Source organism: Mus caroli, chromosome 4, assembly GCF_900094665.2.
Source record: "Mus caroli chromosome 4, CAROLI_EIJ_v1.1, whole genome shotgun sequence".
Taxonomy (NCBI): domain Eukaryota; kingdom Metazoa; phylum Chordata; class Mammalia; order Rodentia; family Muridae; genus Mus; species Mus caroli.
The window spans coordinates 38413829-38434530 of record NC_034573.1 but is presented as its reverse complement, the minus strand read 5'-3'; the positions used below and the strand labels follow the sequence as shown (position 1 = coordinate 38434530).

At 43.7% G+C, this 20702-nt stretch overlaps 1 protein-coding gene across 1 annotated transcript in view; it reads right to left on the bottom strand.

Moving 5' to 3' along the window:
* Window positions 1-336: 336 nt before the first annotated feature.
* Window positions 337-20702, bottom strand: part of Melk (maternal embryonic leucine zipper kinase) — a 54990-nt gene continuing 34624 nt past the window's right edge. The window contains exons 12-18 of the mRNA XM_021159944.2: window positions 18006-18125; window positions 13320-13430; window positions 10605-10836; window positions 8028-8124; window positions 6813-6981; window positions 3637-3740; window positions 337-924 (exon numbers count right to left, since the gene is read on the bottom strand). Coding sequence (XP_021015603.1) covers window positions 747-924; window positions 3637-3740; window positions 6813-6981; window positions 8028-8124; window positions 10605-10836; window positions 13320-13430; window positions 18006-18125 — 1011 coding nt within the window. The 3' untranslated portion in view covers window positions 337-746. The remainder of the gene's footprint in view (window positions 925-3636; window positions 3741-6812; window positions 6982-8027; window positions 8125-10604; window positions 10837-13319; window positions 13431-18005; window positions 18126-20702) is intronic.

Genomic DNA, 20702 nt, shown 5'->3' with positions numbered 1-20702 from the left:
AGTTCTGGCCTTTAGAGACCAATAAAATGAAATAAAAATACAAATTTGGGGCCATCGTTGAGACTTAGAGATTACCATAAAGTACCATTTCCCGGGGCCTGCAGTTCGGATACTTATCACTGTTGACTGGACATACTTACTGAAGTCAATACGCTTTTATTCCACATATTAAATGTGTTGTTTAACTCTGGTAACCACAGCTGTGACTTAGTTAACGATCTCAATAAATCCTACTTAAATCAGAGACAGGGAAAAATTATGCAAATGAATTCTTATCTGTTTTTCTGCCCACGGCATATTTGATAACAGATAAAACACACTCCAAATAGTCTCCACTTAACAGTCAGGAAGCCATTTGAGGTTTTATTTGGATCAAAATCAGATACAAAAAAGAGCTTGATATATTCACAAATGGTTTTAGTTCAGAAAGAAACTGTACATCAAAATGAGTCACAGTGAAGAGCTGGCATCCCCTGACGGAAGTGAATATAAAAACAGTTACTGACACACCAAGCCCATGATTAGAACAGAGAGTAATTGATAATGACAGAACAGTTGCCTTGGATTCAGCCACAAAGTAAAAATTTTTGTTGAAAAAGCAAAAATACACTGGTCTTGAAGATGGCTATTTAGATGAGCTTGTAGTTCCATAGATCCAATGGGCCCCCAAATTGAACCAATCTCAGAGTCTTCCTGTGTGCAGCATCACACCCACATTCATCCGGGCAGGCGGACAGTGTCATCGGTCACATCTTGCAGCCAGACAAGATATCTTCCACTAATCTCTTGTAAACCCAGGCATCACCCTTCAACCGCTGTCTCCGGATGCCCACCACGTCAGGTCTCTGCAGCAGGCACACTTCTAGTTCAAACTGCATTGTCACTTTGCCAAAATCAGACTGCGTTTGACACTTTAGTGTGTAACTGTAAGACACAAGACACCAGCAGTTAGGGAGCCCTAAGTGTTCTGGATGATGCAAGAGGGTTCCTGAGCCCCAGGAGCTGGGGGAAAGTGAGGCATTCTTTTGCTCTAGCAATCCACTCCCCATAGTTTCCCACTGGCCTGGCTGTGCTACAGTGCTGAGTGGCGACCCTAAGAGAGCCGTGATCACAGTGCTCGGCTCTCAGACCACAGGAAAGCCTTCCTCCTCTCCCAGCTGCACATGACACACATGCCCCGGCAGCCTGGCATTTTATGTGTAGTCCAGGAACATGAGGCCATTTCTACAACGTTCCCAACAAAAGAAAACAAGGGAACTTTAGAATATTCTTCTCTCTGAGATGTGTGACTTTCACTGGCGTACAGCTGAAGCAGTTAACTTTCTAGGAAAAGACTTGCCTTCAGGTTTCTCTAATACATGTGTAGACATTATGATTACTGTAACACTTTACAGTAGAAAGGAAAGCAAAAGACCGGGAGATGGTCCTGCTGGAAGCATAGGGCATGCATATCAAAGTTGCCAGGTTCCCTTCCCTAGCGACACAAAACAGGGCCTTGACTATGAAAGTGGCACAAATTGAACTCATATAAATAAAATTATTATTTACTTTATATTTTAAATGAGTTATGTCTTACTGATCTTCAACACATAACAGCCACAAGAAACACTAGAGTTTATTTTAGATTTAAGTTCTCTTAACCATTTAAGCGTATGATTAGGCATCATTCCTCAGAAGTATGGACATTTCTGGTTTGTTTTTTGACACAGGGTCTTGTAGCCATGGACTCCTAGAACTTGTAAGACAGAGACAGTTCAAGGTCATCCCCTGCTCCACACTGCTACTTAGGACCCTTGAGGTCAGCGGAGCTACCTGAGATTGACTCAAAAACAAACAAACAAACTAACTAACTAACAGAAAACCACCAAACAACAAGAAATAGTATCTTTCCATGTAGCCCAGACTAGCCTGGAAGTTACTGTATAGTTCAGTCCGGCCTTAAACTCACAATAACTTATGTGCTACTAGGCACAACTGCAACTGATTTTATCACTTATCAAGTTTCACAAAACATTACAATTTGTCTTCCTTAGTTAGAGTGACTTGGGGAAAGGGGACATAATGCCTTAGAAATAAACAACGAGTCTGAGAAATGTCGTAAGGAACACCCTATGGCGAAGGGTCTTCACAGGCAAATGAAGCAGTGTGGCTCTGTGAGACGTGGTCCATCCTTACCAGAGAGAATGAGCTACCACATCACATAGGAAAGCTGCCCTTTGCTTTGTCACAAGGTAAAAACAAACAGAAAGGAACAGAACAGAGTCAAGACCCTTGGTGGCTCAGGACATCAGGAGGTCAAAACACTGGGTGGATGTCAGCTAGTGATCTGCTGCCGAATCACAAGCCAAAAGGAGCGATCATCCCCAGGCCTCGGAGAGTCAGCCAGAGCTTCTGGGACCAAGGAAACAGCAAGAGTGAGTCAGAGAAACATGTTCTAATGAAGCTGAAAAGAGAAAAGCAAGAGTTCACATAGGTAGCACACCTGCAGCGCCTGAGTAATGATCCCTTCACAAAGGACTGCCTAAAGTCTTACTCACGGCCACAGCCACACAAGCCTGTAGACCCAGAGTTGGGAGGGAGAGGTAAGAATCGAAAGGTTAAGGCCATCCTGGATTAGTTAACTGAGTTCCAGGCCAACCGGAGATAACCTAGAACTCGGGGTGCTGAGGCAGAAGGATCAAAAGTTGAGGCCAGCCTGGACTACATACAGTACAAGGTCCTGTCTCAAAAGGCTAAACAAAGAAATTCAACTCCATCTAAATGATCCTATCTGCATGCGGTCAGTATGTACACAGCTGCTGTAATAAAGGCATTTAGAAGCTGCTGTGATAGCATACTTGTAATCCCAGTGCTTGTGAGGTGGAGGCGGTCCAGATCGGGAGTTCCAGGCTGGCCTGGGCTACGCAGTAAGGCTGTGTTTCGGATAAATGAGTAGGGCTGAAGAGACGGCTCAATGGCTAGGAGCAAACATTGCTCGTAACCCAGGCTCAATTCTCAGCTCACAGTGATCTGTGACTCTAGCTCTAGGAGTCTGATGCCCCTCTCCTGGCCTCTGTAGGCACCAGGCACACATATGTGATAGACATATGTACATGCAGGCAAAACAGCCATGCACATGAAATAAATATAAAAATTTAAAGACATACATTATTGAAATTCTTAGAAACAATTCACATGATCAGAAGAGACCTACCTCCTCAGACCATGAGGCACACTCGGAGCCTCTCAGCAGGGACACTCAGTCAAAATAACTTCCTTAATTTACCAAAACTCCATGAGGTAGTCACAAAGACGTGAGCTACAAATTTTTACTTGTCCAAAGTGTCTTACTGGTTAATAATTCAACTGATAAATAGTAAAAATAAAGCAGAAAATTATAAGATGTACAGGATTGTCTTACAACAAATGCAAGTCCCGGTTTCCCAATTCTGAGATGGAAGTCCAACCTTGAAAGTGGTGACCATGAGTGTTCTCAGCTCATAAGACAATCCGCATGAGCAATGGCACCAGCACAGCCCCCTCTGGAGAGCGGCGGTCGCAGGGCATTCTCAGCGGGGCAGGAGGGAGAGAGAGCCACAGTGCGCTGACAGGAAGGGGGAGAGTGGCAGCATCGGTGGCAGTCGGTGAGCTTCTTACCCTTTCTGTACGAAGTCCACGTTCTTCTTTGGAAGAATAGCCATGATTTCACTCAGGAGCTGGTCGGGGTTCACCAGGCGAGTTGTAGTCACATTGTAGTGCAGCTTAGAGAGAGAAAGGTTGAGGACTTGAACTCCGCAGCGATACAAAAACCCAAGACAACACCTTTTCAAATAAGAACACTTGAAGAAAACACAGGAGGGCCAGCCAGCCAGCCAGCTGCATTAGCACAGCAGCGGGGTAGCCAGGGAGACTGGCTTCATCAGAAACATCCCCATTCAAATAAAAAGTGCGTGTGTGTAGACGTGACATACATGTGAGCATGAGTGAACCGCACTGTGTATGACATTGCTCCCCGTTGGCTGTTCTGTGAGCTCCGGGGACTGAACACTGAACTCAGCTCTCTGAGCTTCCACAGTAGCATCTTTACCCACTGAGCCTCTCACCAGCCTCATGTCAACTGTTACATGTTCATCTTCCTGTCTTACCAACCTTTTACATTTTTCAACTTACATTTTCACTGTGTGTGTGTGTGTGTGTGTGAGTGTGTACACTTGTCTTTAGAAACAAGGATAAAAAAGGAGGGTGTGAAATCTCCCTCCAGGGCCAAGGAGAGCTGCAAACAGGGAGTGGAACCAGCCCAAGAGAGAAGAGTGCTGCGGTCACCAAAGCGAAAGGGAGTCAGAGAGCTGAAGAACTTTGACACCAGACACAGAGATGCAGAATTTGGCATCTGCCCTGCTGGTTTCTTAGCTCTGACCCAGACTTTACTTGCTATGTTCCCTTCCCACGCTATTGGAATGGTAATGTACATCCGTATCATTGTATGTTGAAAGTGTGTGACCTGCGTTCTGGGGGGTTAACAGTTGAAGAGATTAGTGTAAATATCAGAAGAGACTTTAAACTTTGGACTTTAAGTAATGTTAAGACTATGAAAGACTTTGGGATTTTCAAAGTTGAACTGAATTTGTGTTTTCATTATGATATAGCTACAAGCCCTATGAGGACCAACAGAATGTCACCACTGGTCTGAATAAGAACAGCCGCGTGAACTCATATCTTTGACTAGTCACCAGAAAGTGGAACGATTTCAAAAGACTGTGAGGATTAGGAGCGTGGCTTTGCTGGGGAAACTGTGTCACTGGGGGTGGGCTTTGGGGTTCAGAAGCACATGCACGATCCAGAGGCTCTCTTCCTGCTGACTGCAGATCACAGCTACCTCTCCAACACCATGCCTACCATGCCAGCTGCCATGCTTCCCACCATGATGATAATGGGCTAAACCTCTGTTAGCAAGACTCAACTAAATGCTTTCTTTTATAAGAGTTGCCTTCGGCATAGTATCTCATCACGACATAAAACAGTGATGAGACACTTTTTTGTTTTTGTTTTTGTTTTTCAAGACAGGGTTTCTCTGTGTAGCCCTGGCTGTCCTTGGAACTCACTTTGTAGACCAGGCTGGCCTCGAACTCAGAAATCCGCCTGCCTCCCGAGTGCTGGGATTAAAGGTGTGCGCCCGGTGAGACACTTCTAATAGGTTGTTTTCCCCTTCCCCACCAAGTATCTTGTCTACACCAACAGCTTAACTATTTTAAAGTGTAACAGGGTTATTAAATAAGAAGCGAACCTCTTAGCCAGACTTTGGGGCCTTCCAGTCTACCTTCCCATCCTGCCTCACTGTTTTACCCAAACATACTACAATGCAAAGTTCAAATTAGGACAGCAAAGATGGCTCCGTGAGTAAGAGTTTACTCCCAAGCAGGACGACCAGAGTTTGCTATTCAGAAACCACACAGTAGAAGCAGAAGCCAGATTCTCACAAGCTGTCCTCTGACCTCCATAAGCAGAACTATTTTTAAACAACTGTTTTTTAAAAATTCAAATTTACTTTCCTTGAATGTAAATATTTCATGAGAACCTATAAAGGTATCTGTGTGTCAGGGACTCTGTAATGTGCCAGCCAAGCTCAGGTCTCCAGCCTGAAGGCAGATCTTCCTTTCCCATATATATGCCATGTACCCCACCTCTATGTTGTCCTGTGATCAATCTGTATGATTTTAAAGTATTTGAATTCTAGTTATATGTTCTTTGAAGAGGGAGACTATACCTAAATTACCTCTGCAGTCTTTAAGAAAATATTTTTTAGGTTTTTACTTTATGTTATGTGTATGACTGTTCTGTCTGCACGTCTGTGCACGATATTTATGATATGTGTGCCTCGTGTCTGCAGAGGCTACAGAGGGCACCAGATCTTCTGAAACTAGAATTGTGGGTGGTTATGAGCCACCATGTAGGTGCTGGGAAATGAACTCAGGTCCTCTGCAAGACAAATGTTCTTAACCACCGAGCCATCTCTCCAGTCCACCTCTGCATTCTTAAAATCTACCATATAAGAACATGCAAGTATTAACTACTCAAAAAAAGTGCATAAATGAACTAATAAGTAATTTTTTAAAAGAACAGTAAAGTTACTTGATATAGTTGTTTTTAAAAAGCAAAAAGATCTACTGGCAAGACACCTAAGTAGGTCAGAGCGTGTGACATGTGTAGGAGGAGCCAGTCAGCCTATCCTGACTGGTGGCCCATAGTGGATATCCCACGCACGCACGCCAGCTACCTCTCCCTCTGGCAACTATGAAATCCGCCTGAGTCCTGGAAACAAATGACGACAGAGCCCATGACTGGAACAACTAATCAGACGGTGCCGGCTCCAGGGAACGAGATGTCATGGACCAATAGGACACGGGTGGAAGGTACAAAGGCACTATCCGTCCTGCAATAAACCAGTCTGCTTCTGCCTCTGACCTGACTGTCATTGACTCTGCACCTTCTTACCCCCTACCAAGGACGATCTCAAGGGGCTGAGGGCCCCAGATCCGCAAACCTGACACCCTGTGTTAGCCCCTGGATCAACAGTAACATGTACACACATGTACACACATGCATGTGTGCACACACAGGGACATGGGAGGTGGGATGGAAACACCCCAGACAGACAAGCACGACACATGGCAGCACATGCCTGTGACCCCAGCATTTGGCAGGCTGAGGGAAGAAGACTGCCCTGGTTTAAGACCAGCCTGGGCTAGAGACCCAACCAAACAGAGAAGGGTGGGGCTCGATACACCTATTAAGAGTCAGCTTCTGAAATCTGTAACAGACTCTGGCCCACCTACCTTTCGCCTTCTGGGCCCATCTTTGGCAGAGCCCTTCTTCTTGCTCCTTGTGAGCGCTGTGAGAACCTTATCCAGTCCTCTCTCAAGGCTCCCAAACACATTGGCTCCTTTCCTTTTCGGGGTATCCTCCATGTGTGCCTGGTTGAGATCCACGTCCATTGAACGGCACCTTAAAAACCAACAGAGCACTAATGGCACTGCCCTGCTGCCCTCACAGTTCCCGTGCCTGACCCTCCATACACCAAGGGCCATAGGCAGGTGAGCCAGCCAGGTCACCTCAATCCTCCTGGGGAGGGGACACTAAAGCCATCTCCCACAGACAGGGCCTCCGCCTGCCGCATCAGTCTCCCTTTCCTTTCATTTTGTTTCTATTTTTGGGAGATGTCGGGGATTGAACCTAGGTCCTCATTTATACTGGGAAAGCATTCTACCAATGCTTCTTTTTACTTTTTATTTTTGTGATAGGATCTTCATTAGGTTACATGGGCTGACCTTGAACTTGTGGTCCTGCCTCAGCCTCCCAAGTAGGTGAGATCCAGGCCTATGCTATGCCACAGGCTCAGCCCCTTCACTTTTTTGTTTAAATCAAACATAGAGACATCAGAATACCACATATCCTCCTAGGGCCAACAACTGCTAATATTTGGTCAGTGGCTTTCTCTGTGCATATAGACACTACACAGATGAAGTACATTTACATACTTGCTTAGCCACCAGAAGGTATCATAATTCTTCTATTCTGAAACACTGCAGCAGCGTCCAATAACCAGTTTATATTCTATTTTCTCCCAAATAGATCATGCATCTAAAAATAATTACAAAAGCAATGAAGGTTCACCTATGCCTTGGGACTCTCCATCTAAGAGCAGCGAGGTAGTTCTCTTTGTGGTCTAAATTAGTATTTTACCATTTGGGGGCATGCTGATGGTTAGTGCACCTGTACTCCACTGGCAGAGAAATGGACCTAAGTGGCCTTGGAGAAGGAAGTGATGGCCAGAGGCAGGGTCCCTGCCTTCCTGGCTCACTGTGCTGGAAGTCATCAGTTTCTGACTCCATGCTGTTCCAGTAGCCATGCTCAGCCCCAGGCCGTCCTCACACAGATCTGCCCGCTTCCAGCAGCATCCGTCTTGGCTCCCTCTGCCGATTTTTCTCCCCGATGAGAAGAGTAATCCCATGGCCTACACTAAAGAATGGAGTCGGAAGAGCAGCACTTACCTCCTCTCGGGGCTAATGACACCTGTCGTTAGTGTGTCTGCTCCTGTGGAATTCCCTGGTGTTCTAACCAGGGCTTCTCTCGGGCACTGGGCTGTAGCTATTAGAAAAATAAACAGAAACCACATGTAGCTGACAGGGCTCCAGCATGGTCCGCAACAGACACACATCAACAGATCTGGTTACTACTGACTAACGTCTTTTCTGGTCTAAGTTTTATACTGCTGGCATGGTGGCTGAGCGCTCTACAGCTCTGTCAGCTGTACTGAGTGGAAGAGCACTTGCTTAGCATGCTCAACGTCCTGTGTTCAAGCCCCAGTAAAAGTACATAGGCTTTATTCCCTTTAATGGTAATATTGATAACATTTATTAAGTGGGGGTTTTGTTTTGTTTTTAACTAATTAATTCTATTTTCCCTAGTTTCACAGGAACAACAACAACAAAAAAAGCTAACTAAAAGTGGCTATTTAAAAAGTCTTTATCTTTGTATTCTAACAGAACATGTTACCATCCATAGCTGTCCTGTGACAACTACCACTGCCTGGACACATAGGAGTCACACGCAGGGATTAATATTCACGCCAAAAAAACGTAAGATGTACTCGTGGGAGCTGCCAATTGCATCTTCAGCCACTTGCTCTCTGTGGAAGCTCTTGTATTTAAAGAAAAATCGCTAATATCAAGCTTTTCACTAACACAATGTTGCAAGGATAAGCTGTGTAAACTACACTGCAAACTGTCCACATTCCAAAACCTTTACAATCACTTTGAAAAGTATCAATAATAATAATAATAATAATAAAGTATTAAAAAGCCCTGTATGGCCAAGAGGTTTTCTGTTGTTGTTTTGTCTGTTTCTTTTAATCCCTGAATGAGGTTTGAGAAATGGCTGGATTAGTGTGGTGGTTTGAATATGCTTGGCCCAGGGAGTGGCACTATTAGGAGGTATGACCTTGTTGGAGTGGGTGTTGCCTTGCTTGAGAAAGTGTGTCACTGTGGGAGTGGGCTCTGAGACCCTCATCCTAACTGGGTGGAAGCCAGTCTTCTCCTGTTTTCCTTTGGAACAAGATCTAGAACTCTCAGCTCCTCCTGTGCCATCCTGCCTGCACACTGCCATGCTTCCCTCCATGGTGACAATGGACTGAAGCCTGGAGCCTGTAAGCCAGCCCCAATTAAATGTTTGCTTTTATTAGTTACCTTGGTCACAGTGACTCTTCACAGCAATGAAACCCTAACTAAGACAGTCACCGGCTATAAAAACATGAAAACCTGAGCTTAGGTCCTCAGCACCCAGTGGGGAAAAGAAAGCCTGGTGTGGTTTTGAATGAACTTGTAATTCCATCACTAGAGAGGTAGAGGCAGAGATAGGTGGGCTCCTCATGTGTGATGTCCGACCAGCTTAGCCAAATAAACTTCAGAGCCCACTAAAACTTTCTGTCTCAGTAAAGTAGGTGGCTCCTGAAGAATACAGTCAAGGATGACTTCTGGCCTACATATTCATTCTCTCTCATTCTCATCCCCTCTCGCGCTCCCCCTCTCTATCCCCGCCTCTCTCCACCAGGCAAAATGGTGCAATCTACAAGCCTAGCACCTGGGAGGTTCAGAGTCTCACACAATGCCATCAAGTGTATGGCTGGCCTGGGCTACATGAGAGTCTGAAAACGCAAAGATAAGCTGGGCAGTGGTGTCACGTACCTTCAGTCCCAGCACTCTGCTGTGAACATGGATTACTTGTCATGGGGAGACCTGATCCCAGCAAACTGGCCTCACACTGACACAGCAGAATGTGTCCAGATGAGACAGCAACCAAAACACTAAGTGTCCTGGAGAAATGGTCTAAAAACTGGTAGATATTACACCAAAGAGGACACCAAGAGAAAGAAGCGTCACCTGAAGTCTGGGAAGGAGTCACAGACTCCCCTGCCTTCTGAACTCCAGGACACTACTGAGGGGCAGGGCAGGACCAGATTACCAGGACGTAGAACCAGACAGTAAGAAGAGCTCAGCAGAAACGCCAGCCTGACTGAGTCCCAGTGAGGGTGAAGTAGGCTGAGCCTGGATGCAGGGCCTCAGCAAAGCACCCCACTCCTCTAAGTCTCCATTACTACACATGAAAACACGGCAAGCTCTAAGTTGCTATCCTACTGCAATGACTCAGTCACACAAATGTGACAGAGGGGCTGGAGAGATGGCATAGCAGCTAAGAGCGTTGGCTGTGCTTCCAGTGAGGGCCAGAGTCTGGTTCCCAGCACCCACATTGGTGGCTGACACCCACCTGTAACCCCATCTCCAGGGACTCCTTCCTCTCTCTGCAAGACTCCTTGGGTGCACACACGCACACGCACGCACACACCCCTAAAATAAATCTTTAGATGTGGAAAAGAAAGTAACGGCACCACTGTGAATTACAAGTTAGGTATTATCTCCATTTCCACTAATTCAAGTATCTGAGATAAAGGCAGCTGACCCACCCCTGAAGCCAGCCAACAAGGCTACATATTTCCAAAAGCCAGTGTATTATTTATAACATTAAGAGTTACATTTGAACCTTTATATCTCGGCTTACTTCCTATCAAATACCTTTAGCAGGTGTTGTGAAGCGGGTTGGCGAGGTGAGTATTTCTCTCTTATACTGCTTCTTACTAACTGGAGTCTTCGGCTCAGAGAATACAAACTGCTCTTCATTCTTCACAGAAGACTTGGGAGTGCACACATTTTCTTTGTCCATTAATTTATTTGCCGCTGCTCTGCGCACCCCTGGCATTGGTGATTTAGATGCTACATAATTTGATTCTGCCAAGTGTTTGGTAACCTAGAGGAAAAAAGGTCCAAGATAAAGTACACTAAGGAGAAAAGTCTATTTCTTTACGATATACCTTAATAATCAGTAAATTACTTGTACTGTTCTTATTAAAATTCAAGGCCACCAAGAGGACATTGCTGGCACACCAGGATGTCTGACAGTGTCTTCAGTTCTCCTTGGCACAGGTAGATCATCTGTCTTTTCTACTAGCAGGGATTTCCCTATTTCAGAATGGGTGTTTAAACACACTCAGGATCCCAGACAATGCTGGGAATGACCACACACAGCCTATGTCATGTTTCTTAATACCTACATTGCCATGGTTTAGCTCTAATATGTACCAAAAATAACGTTTTCTCAGTGATTGGGACAAAAAAAAAAAAAAAAAAAAAAAGGTATTAGAATACTCTTTGCAGATGGTGGTGCACACCTTTAACCCAGCACTCAGGAGACAGAGGTAGGTGGACTGCTGAGTTCTAGGCCAGCCTGGTCTACAGAGTGAGTTCCAGGACAGCCAGGGCTACACAGAGAAACCCTGCCTTAAAAAACAAACAAACAAAAATTCTAACAGGGGCCGGGGGAATGGCTCAGTTAGAAAAATAGCTGTTGTACATGCATGGGGGCCTGTACTCTGGCCCCTAACACCCATGTAAAAGCTGGGTGTGGGTGTGATTGTTGTCTATAACCCTGGGGAAGGCACTAACACAGGCAGATCCCTAAAGCACAGGAGCCAGCCACTCTAGCTAACTGCTGAGCTCTGGGTTCAACGAGGGATCCTTGTCTCAGGAAATGAGATGGAGAATAATAGAGAAGGACACCCAATGTGGACCTGTGTGTGTGTCTGTCTGTCTGTCTGTCTGTCTGCCGTCTGTCTCTGTGTCTCTCTGTCTCTCTCACACACACACACACACACACACACACACGCTTGTGTGTGTTCCTACTAAATAAAAATAAAGACTCAGAATCAGACCAGAAAAATATTAGCTATCAAAATGACAAATGAAGAGTATATATGTTAGTGTTTAAGATCAGACTATAAGAACAAGACAACAGAGTATTCTGGTAGCTTATAAAGAGAATCAGAACCTACAGAAATTATAAAAAGGGATAAAAATAATAAATAGTGTCTATATCTAATAGCAGACTAAATATAAATGGAAATGGAATTCTAAAACAGGAAAGTAAACATAAGGAAGGGACCTAGAATGGAGCTTAACTCATAGCAAATAATGGTCTCTAATCTGTGCCAAGGCCCTTGACGCATCCTCCACAGGCCACTGTGGAGTCTACAGCATTCACAGTCACATGCACATACTGAGTGCTTAGGATAGAGGCTGCAGTGAAGTCACATGACACAACACAAGCGAGCGACACCAGGAACACCACCACATGCTGATGTTAAGTCAGTCTTTGATCCTTGTATACTCATAAACATTTCACTTTTGCCAAATTTTTCTCAACTCAAGAGTTCAGTTCAACTCAAGATAAATAGATTGGGATTAAGAGATAGATGCTCAGTTCTAGACAACTTAAGTATAAGGGCAATACCATAGAATCAACAGAGATAAAATTACACGAACTACCCAGAAATTCTAAATTGAAAAGTATAGTAATACTTTAAAAAGTACATGTGCACAGTGGTATAGAAGAGGCATGAGGGGAGCTGCCTGAGAGCTACACTGTATGTTCCAGGGGAACCAGCACTACACTACAGAGTGATGGCGAGGCCCTACCGGGGGAGGGCAGGCACGCATGGGGTGTGCTGCACGTGCACGCACATGCACACACACATACACACACACTGGGGGGGGGGAGGGGGTGACTGACTAATTAGAATAATTCACAGCATTGTCAGGAACCATTAGAAAGGGAATCAGCACACTGGAAACAGGTGGGTCAAAATTACTCTGAAGAACAAAAAGAAAACAGAACAAAGACAAAACTTACAATGAGACAAACCTCACATTAAAAAAAAAAAAAAATCCTGGCCGTAAAGTCCCGTATTTGGTGGAACAACTCTGAACCGTGCACCTAAGAAGTCCAACAAACGTGAAGTAGGATTCAAACAAGAATTGTTAGAGGAGGAAAACACCTCTGCCACTGCCCTGAGTTAAAAGGAAAAGAGTTCACAGAAGCACATAAGAGACCCTTGAGAGGACAACAGAATTACTGTGTCACAATTTCTGGTGGCTCTATGTTGTAAAACACATAGCTAAACACTACAAGGGCGAATTTCAACTATTTAACTACATGCAAATTACAGTTCATTCAAAGAGGGCAGAGGCAGTGAAGTGCTCTAGAATGGAATCTTGCTTTTCTTAACTTGGAAATCACTGACTTCCCCCTCATTAATATTCCAATAATCTCTCATTAATGTCTTCAATGGCTTAGAGAGTAAATAAATTTACAAGCACAGACTTGATTTCCTGTTGGACTGATGTGTTTATAATTAAGACTTGCATTCTGCTTTAAGTAGTAATAAAACTACCCACCTGTGGTGTCTTCGGAGCTAATAATTTACCTTCACACAATTCATAGTCTATCAATCCAGCCACACAGTTATCATCACTTGTGGTCATATCTTCCAGGCTCAGATTCTTTGACTATTAATTTAAAAAGGCAAAAGAAGTTAGCAATAACAACACCGGGATTCCAATTTTACACCAGCATATCCCAAACACAGGGAGAAACTCTGGAAGCAGAAACAGAGACAAGCTAGATGTTATATGGAAAACGACTGACTTAGCTTGTCACTATTACACAGCAATATTAGACACCTCATTTGCAAATTTACAAGTATAATCTCACCAAAGCAGAAGCTGGAAAAGACATAACCTCTGACACCGAGGAGCACCTACCAGGAGCCAGCATGAAGCTCAGTAGGTAAAAGCGCTTGCCCTGCAGTCCTGGTGACCTGAGTTTGATCTCCAGAACTCATGGAGGTGGAAGGAAAGAACTCACTCCACCAAGCTGTCCTCTGACCCCCAAACCCTGCCATGGCATGGATATACACCCCCCACACATATATTATGCAATCTCAATCAAAACTTTATTTGTTTAATTTTTATTTTATGTTTAAGAGTATTTTGTTTGCATACAGGTCTATGTGCCCCATGCATAAATGGTGCCTATAGAGGCTAAGAGGGTGTTAATTAAAAAAGAAAACATTAAAAGCAACAGTACAAGTAAGTTTTAAAAGCTCATCATTTTGGCCAGGAGTAAATTAGCTTTAAGTAAGATTACCCATAAATAGGACACGTGGGCTCTATGGTAACACTTTGCCCATAAACAGGACACGTGGGCCTTCTGCTAACACTCCCAGCAGAACACCTTACTTTCCTTCATCCTTCCCCTGTACAAACTAACCGTATGTTAGACAGCCTAAAGACTGAGGCTGTGGAGTACTACTGAATTCCTAACACCTACCTACATCCCTTTACCCAGACTTACAGCTAATTGAGTTCAAGGCCAAATCTTCTCATATCTATATATTCCTCAAACAGGGAACCTTCCTACCCTCTCACTTACCCTGAGAGTTCTCCGGGGTTGCCGAGTACTACCAATAAGAACTCACTGCATACGTAGACTGCCAGGCTGAGAAGAACACTGATGCTAAGTCTAGGGCAGGTCGGGAGAAGTTCAGTGTTCTGCAAAGGATGGCAGTGATGATTCTATAGCAGGCAAAACTGCCAGGCAGCGTCCCTGACTGAATGAGTCTTCTTTTTTTTTCTTTTTTGGTTTTTCGAGATAGGGTTTCTCTGTATAGCCCTGGCTGTCCTGGAACTCACTTTGTAGACCAGGCTGGCCTCGAACTCAGAAATCTGCCTGCCTCTGCCTCCCNATAGCCCTGGCTGTCCTGGAACTCACTTTGTAGACCAGGCTGGCCTCGAACTCAGAAATCTGCCTGCCTCTGCCTCCCGAGTGCTGGGATTAAAGACGTGCGCCACCACGTCCGGCTGAATGAGTCTTCTTGTTGTTTGTTTGCTTTTGTATTTTAAGACAGGGTTTCTCTGTTTAGCCCTGGATGTCCTGGAACTCACTCTGTAGATAAGGCTGGCTTCAAACTCCTCTGTCTCTCAAGTGCTGGGATTAAAGGTGTGTGCCGACACACCTGACTTGACTACACAATTCTATACAGGAATTCTTTCTCTAATTTGACATTTAGTTATTTGAGTGTGTGTTTGCTCAAACATGAAGGACAACTTATGGGAACCAATTCTCTCCTATCCCATGGAACCTGGATACCAAACTCAGGTTGTTAGGTTTGGCAAGCCCAATTTGGTGTCTGAGCTCTGCTAATTACATTTATCTCGCCATAGTTACTATTCTCCCTCTTTTCCATTTTTCTAAACTCAGACTCAACTGCTGATCCAGTTTGAATCTCCCAATGGTGGTCACTCCTATTTCCCAAAGTCCTCACCTTGACCACTTACTCTGAAGCCCATCCACTGAGGTACACAGTTCTTGTGTGTCTGTGTTTTCCCTCAGCACGACTATTCCAAGAGCAAGTACCAAGTCAGATAAATCTGTTCTCCAAGGCCACGGTGCCTGGCAACACTACTGCCGACAACTGTGTGGTCTTCAGTGATTCCTGACTCAGACTTTAATAATTATCTCTATGAAAGCACCGTCAATTGATTGGTAAGTCAGAATTACTAATTCTCTTAAAAACAAAACCACAGTAAAAGAGGCCATCCTATCAGAGTGCAAAAAAAAAAACTATACAGCCTGCTCAAGTTCACTAATTAGCACAAACAGCTAAAAGGAACTCAAAATTTGATTTCTGCTTATTTTCTGATCACTAAAATGTCTATTTGCTATAAAAATTGGTTCAGTAACATGACTGCCCAAATAATACAATGGTTAGGTAAATATTTACTAAGTAGTGAATGGAAGTCAGGTGTATCTTCTCAGATCTTCCCACTTGGATTCTTTATGTATCAAAGAAGCCATTTACTGAGACCATGTAAAGGCAAAAACAAGAAAACCCAAGGCTCAGAAGAGTGCACCAGGGATCTTAACTGAATATATCTGGCTAAAGTCATTATTCTATGGAGAGGTAAATCATCCCTTCCTGCAGTTACCCAGAAACAAAGCTCATATTTTTATGTCCTCCTGGACCCAAATGAATCTAAAGTTAAAAGGGTTTGACCCTTTAAAGCATCCAGAAAGGTGATGGGCTGATTCACTCCACATACAGGTAAGAGCATGGGGCACTCAGCAGCCTCATAGAACTCTCCAAGCCTTCACAGACCCCACTCCATAGACTTACACAGTGGTCAACTGCCCTGACACTCTTACTCCAGAGTTTGGTCAAAATATCAAGAAGGGAGGAAAGACAGGAGATGGACAAAGTCTGTCAGGACCCTAACATCCACCTGACCCACAGCTCATCACTGACAGGCCATGAAATAGTTCTAAAGGAGGAATTAAAACAAACTAGAGACCATGAAGGCAATGACTTTAACATATTTAAAAAGTTTTGAGATCTTAAAAAGGGGGCTTAACTTAGGGCCTTTTGGATTATATCAAATAAATATAAAGAAGATCAATTGTGGTTTTCTGAGGATAACAAAAATACATTTTCCTTTCTGATTTTTTCCTTTGGTTCTCTGTGATACTAGGGATCAAACCTAGGGTCTCAGGCATGCATGCTAAATGAACCCACTACCGCTGAGCAACTGCCGCAACCCTACGGTATGTCTCCTAACACTGGAGTCAGTAAACTGCAGTCTGAATTAAACTGAGCGAAGTCTATATTCCAGTATCCCACACCCACCTAACAAAGTCCTCAAGCAGTTTGTTTTACAGATAGGGTCTCATTCCATACCCACAGGCTGGCCTGAATTCATATATGTAGCCCATGCTGGCTTCAGAACACAGTAATTCTCCTGCCTCAGCCTTCCAACAACTGTCCGTTAGATTTTAAGCAAGAGTGGGCATGCAGGGAGGGGCTCCAGAGAAATAGCTGGAGAAGGTACCAGCCTAAGAACATAAACTCAACCCCCTGTGACAATCAGTTGTTAAAAGCTCTCCTCTGAGCACCTGCATGCTGTGGCACGTGTGCACACACGCAAGCATGAGACACACGCACACAGACAAACAAACCCTCTTCTGGTGTGTCTGAAAACACCTGCAGTGTACTCATACACATAAATAAATAAGTCAGACAAACAAATAAACAAACAAATAAATAAATGATATAAAATAGATTTCAAGTATGGAAGAGAGAACTAAACAGAAAACAAATCTGAGTTAGGAGTCTAGGAGGAACGACATGTTGTTTACAATACAGAAACTCCATCACTATCAACAGTCACGACAGAGGAAACACATAAAAGAATCACAATTTGCTTAAAACCAACTCTAGTAGAGTTTACGTTGCTCGAGCTTTGACAACTGCAGAAACCTAAATCTCAACAGTGAGATAAGCATGAAAGTGTTCATAGTCAAGTAGTCCGAGCCATATAAAATGCAGTACATCATGTGTCCACAGGCCTCACTCCCTTTTAAAGCCCTGTCAAGTACTCAGAGCAGAGACAGGAAAGACACATTGAAGAGTTAACTTTATCCAGGGCCAAAGAAATGGTTCAGTGGACGAAAACACTGGCTTCTCTTGGAAAGGACCAGGATTCAATTCCCAGCACCCAGAAAGTGGCTGACAACCATCTTTAACTCCAGTTCCAGTGGATCTGACATTCTCTTGTGGCCTCTTCCAGCACCAAGCAACGCACAGTGGTATATACAGGTATGCAAACAAAACACTCATATACATTAAAATAAGTAAACAAATCTTTTAAAAAGAGGAATTATATCATCTGTAGCTAGCTAGCAGGTTTCTAAGTAAATTCTATTACTTTCTTTTAGTTAATCTATTTCCCAATAAGCACGATGTGCTATAAAAGGACAAAAAAGGAAAAGGAGAAAGGGGGCAGAGGAAGGGTTGTTTAAATGCCATATCAAGTTCAGAACTCCCACTTTTCTCACCACGATGTTTAAACCCCCTGGAAAGAGCACAGTGGTCAAGTACTTGGCTGGATTTCAATCCCAGCACTGCAGAAGACACAACCTTTCTTGCATCTGCATCAGGCTTACTCATACTGGCGGTGGTGGGTCTGCTCGTGACTAAGGCTGCAGGCCAGGTGAGCAGGTGGCCACACAGGGCTTCTACAACTTGCCTTTGGAGTGGTGCTGGCGCTTCCACAAGAGAAGGACGGGAGCTGTAGACGAGCTGGCTTCCCTCGGGCCTTCTTGGCTAGAAGCAGAAGGTAGGTGGCTGTGAGGTGATCGTACTGCCACTGAGGGAAAAGGAAACCAGGCAGTTAACACACTCACATGTGTGAAGAAGGAACAGTAGTAAATTATTTACTTCGGTGCCACAGGCATTCAGAATTCAGTGAACAGTGTTGCAGACGCGACACTTAACATTTCTCCACACCACGCCTGCACACCTAAAACTGCCCTGCACAGAAAGAACTTCTAAACACCTAAAAGCTATTTTGTTTCCATTGAATATTTCTAAGCTAATTTCTTTTGTAGTTCAAGTTGTCTTATCCTCAGATATTCCCCCACAGAACTCTTAGTATGGAAAGTAAAAATTTTGATCTATTACAACATCTTTCCTACATACATCTTCCCATCTCCTCCTCTGGTAATTTTATCATTTGCAGCTAAATCAAATTTACATCATTAAGACTTTATAAGTAGCATTCACAACTAAAAAGAGGTAGGTTTTAAATACTGTATTGTTACCCCAATACAACAAGTCAGAATAGAGACCAAGAGGTGGCCAATAAGGGCCTTCTAGAGGAATTTCAGAAATGTTTCAGATTTCAGAAACCACAAATGTTTCAGATTTCAGAAACCACAAATGTTTCAGAGGCAAAAACTATGGCCATATACAGAGGCATGGGAGCTAGACTATGTGTATGTATGTATGTGTGTATGTATGTATGTATGTATGTATGTGTGTGTGTATGAATGAATGTTTATAACATCACTAGTTAACTGTTTAACAATTTATGAGACACAGGGCTAAGGAAGTGGCTCAATGATAAGAGTACTTGCCTAGCACTTGCAAGACTCCATCCCCAGCACCACAAAAGTAACAATAAGATATCGGGGAAGTACACAGAGTATCTAAGACGGGACACACACACACACACACACACACACACACACACACGACAGGACGACATGACAGGGAGGTACTCAGAGCAGCATCACCGCCTCCAGGATTAATACCAGCCACACTGGTTGGCTACAAGCCCAGCAACCAAACCACACAAGAACTAAAAACAAAGACACTAAAACAGAAGAGAAGTAATAAAGAGTCGCGATTCCTGTATTTTTCCTTTTGATGTTTTAGAACTATGCCACCCCTGAAATTAAATTTTTAAGTGCCTCATTTTTCTAATTCTACCACAAATTGTAATAGTCTTGCCTCTCAACCTTCTCAATACATTGGCTAACCCACCTCCTCCCTTCTAGAGACATTTCCCATTGGCATTCCCTGTGCCACCTGCCAGCCTAGCAACTTTTTTCTCCATGCTACAGTGTACCCAGGCAGTCTTCTTTCTTGACTGACACTCTTGTGGAGTTACCATCCTCCAGTAACTTCCTGAGGGTTGACATGAGGTAGATGTTTTGAAATTGTGCATGTCTGATATATGACAGCATATGTCCTTATGACTGACTCTGGTTTGGTCAAGTAAAGAATTACAAACTAATAACAATTTTTATAGTTTGGAAGATACTATTATTCCTTTTGATTCTAGCATAGCTGTTTTTAAAAGTCTAACGCAGGTTGGATGGTGGTAGCATATGCTTTTAATCCCAGCACTTATGAAGCAGAGGCAGGAGGAGCTCTGAGTTTGAGGCCACCCTGATCTACAGAGCAAGTTCTAGGACAGCAGGGGGTACATAGACAAACCTTGTCTTAAAAAATACACACGTGCCGGGCATGGTGGCGCACGCCTTTAATCCCAGCACTCGGAAGGCAGAGGCAGGAGGATTTCTGAGTTCAAGGCCAGCCTGGTCTACANAGTGAGTTCCAGGACAGCCAGGGCTACACAGAGAAACCCTGTCTCGAAAAAAAACAAAAAAAAAAACCCAAAAACCAAAAACCAAAAAACAGACCACACGTATATGCATGCATCCATACATATATACATACTAACATACAAACACACAGTCTAGCTCCCATGCCTCTGTATATGGCCTTAGTTTTTGTCTCTGAAACATTTGTGGTCCTCCCCAGCTTTCTGAAATCCCTCTAGAGGAGACATTGATTTGTGTATCTGTTTTCATCCACAATGCTAAATCCTGGTCCGTTTTCTTTGATGGTTCCCCTGACCAGGCCACTGTTTAGCCTTCTCTTACTACTATTAACAATGTCATGATACAGCTTTCTTACCCCTTCTCTCAGTTTTATGTCTTTTGTTTCTTACTCCTACTTTTGAAAACTTCACCTTAACTTCATTTTCAAACATTTCTACTGAGTTTTGGTTTTTTTTTTCCCCCTGTGGAGAGTTTTGAGTTCTGAGGGCTAGCACTTAGAAAGTTCTTTATGAACACACCTTAATCTTTTTTAAGAACTAACTAGCTTCCCTTAGTTCTGAGAATATTATTCTTTTTACCCAGTTCCCCATTCCCTGCATTATGTATTCGATTACCATGCCTTCCCATTCTCTTCCTTCTTCCTTGCTAACTGACCCTTTCCCGGAATTCTAGAGCGCAAGTCAGTGCCCCATTACCTCTTCCCTCACAAACAGGTGGCCGTCGGCTTTCTCCCAACTCCTCTTGTCCTCTGCAACCTATTTCATAAATTTAAAAAATTTCTTGATGTCCATTTGTCTCCTGTTTATATATGTATC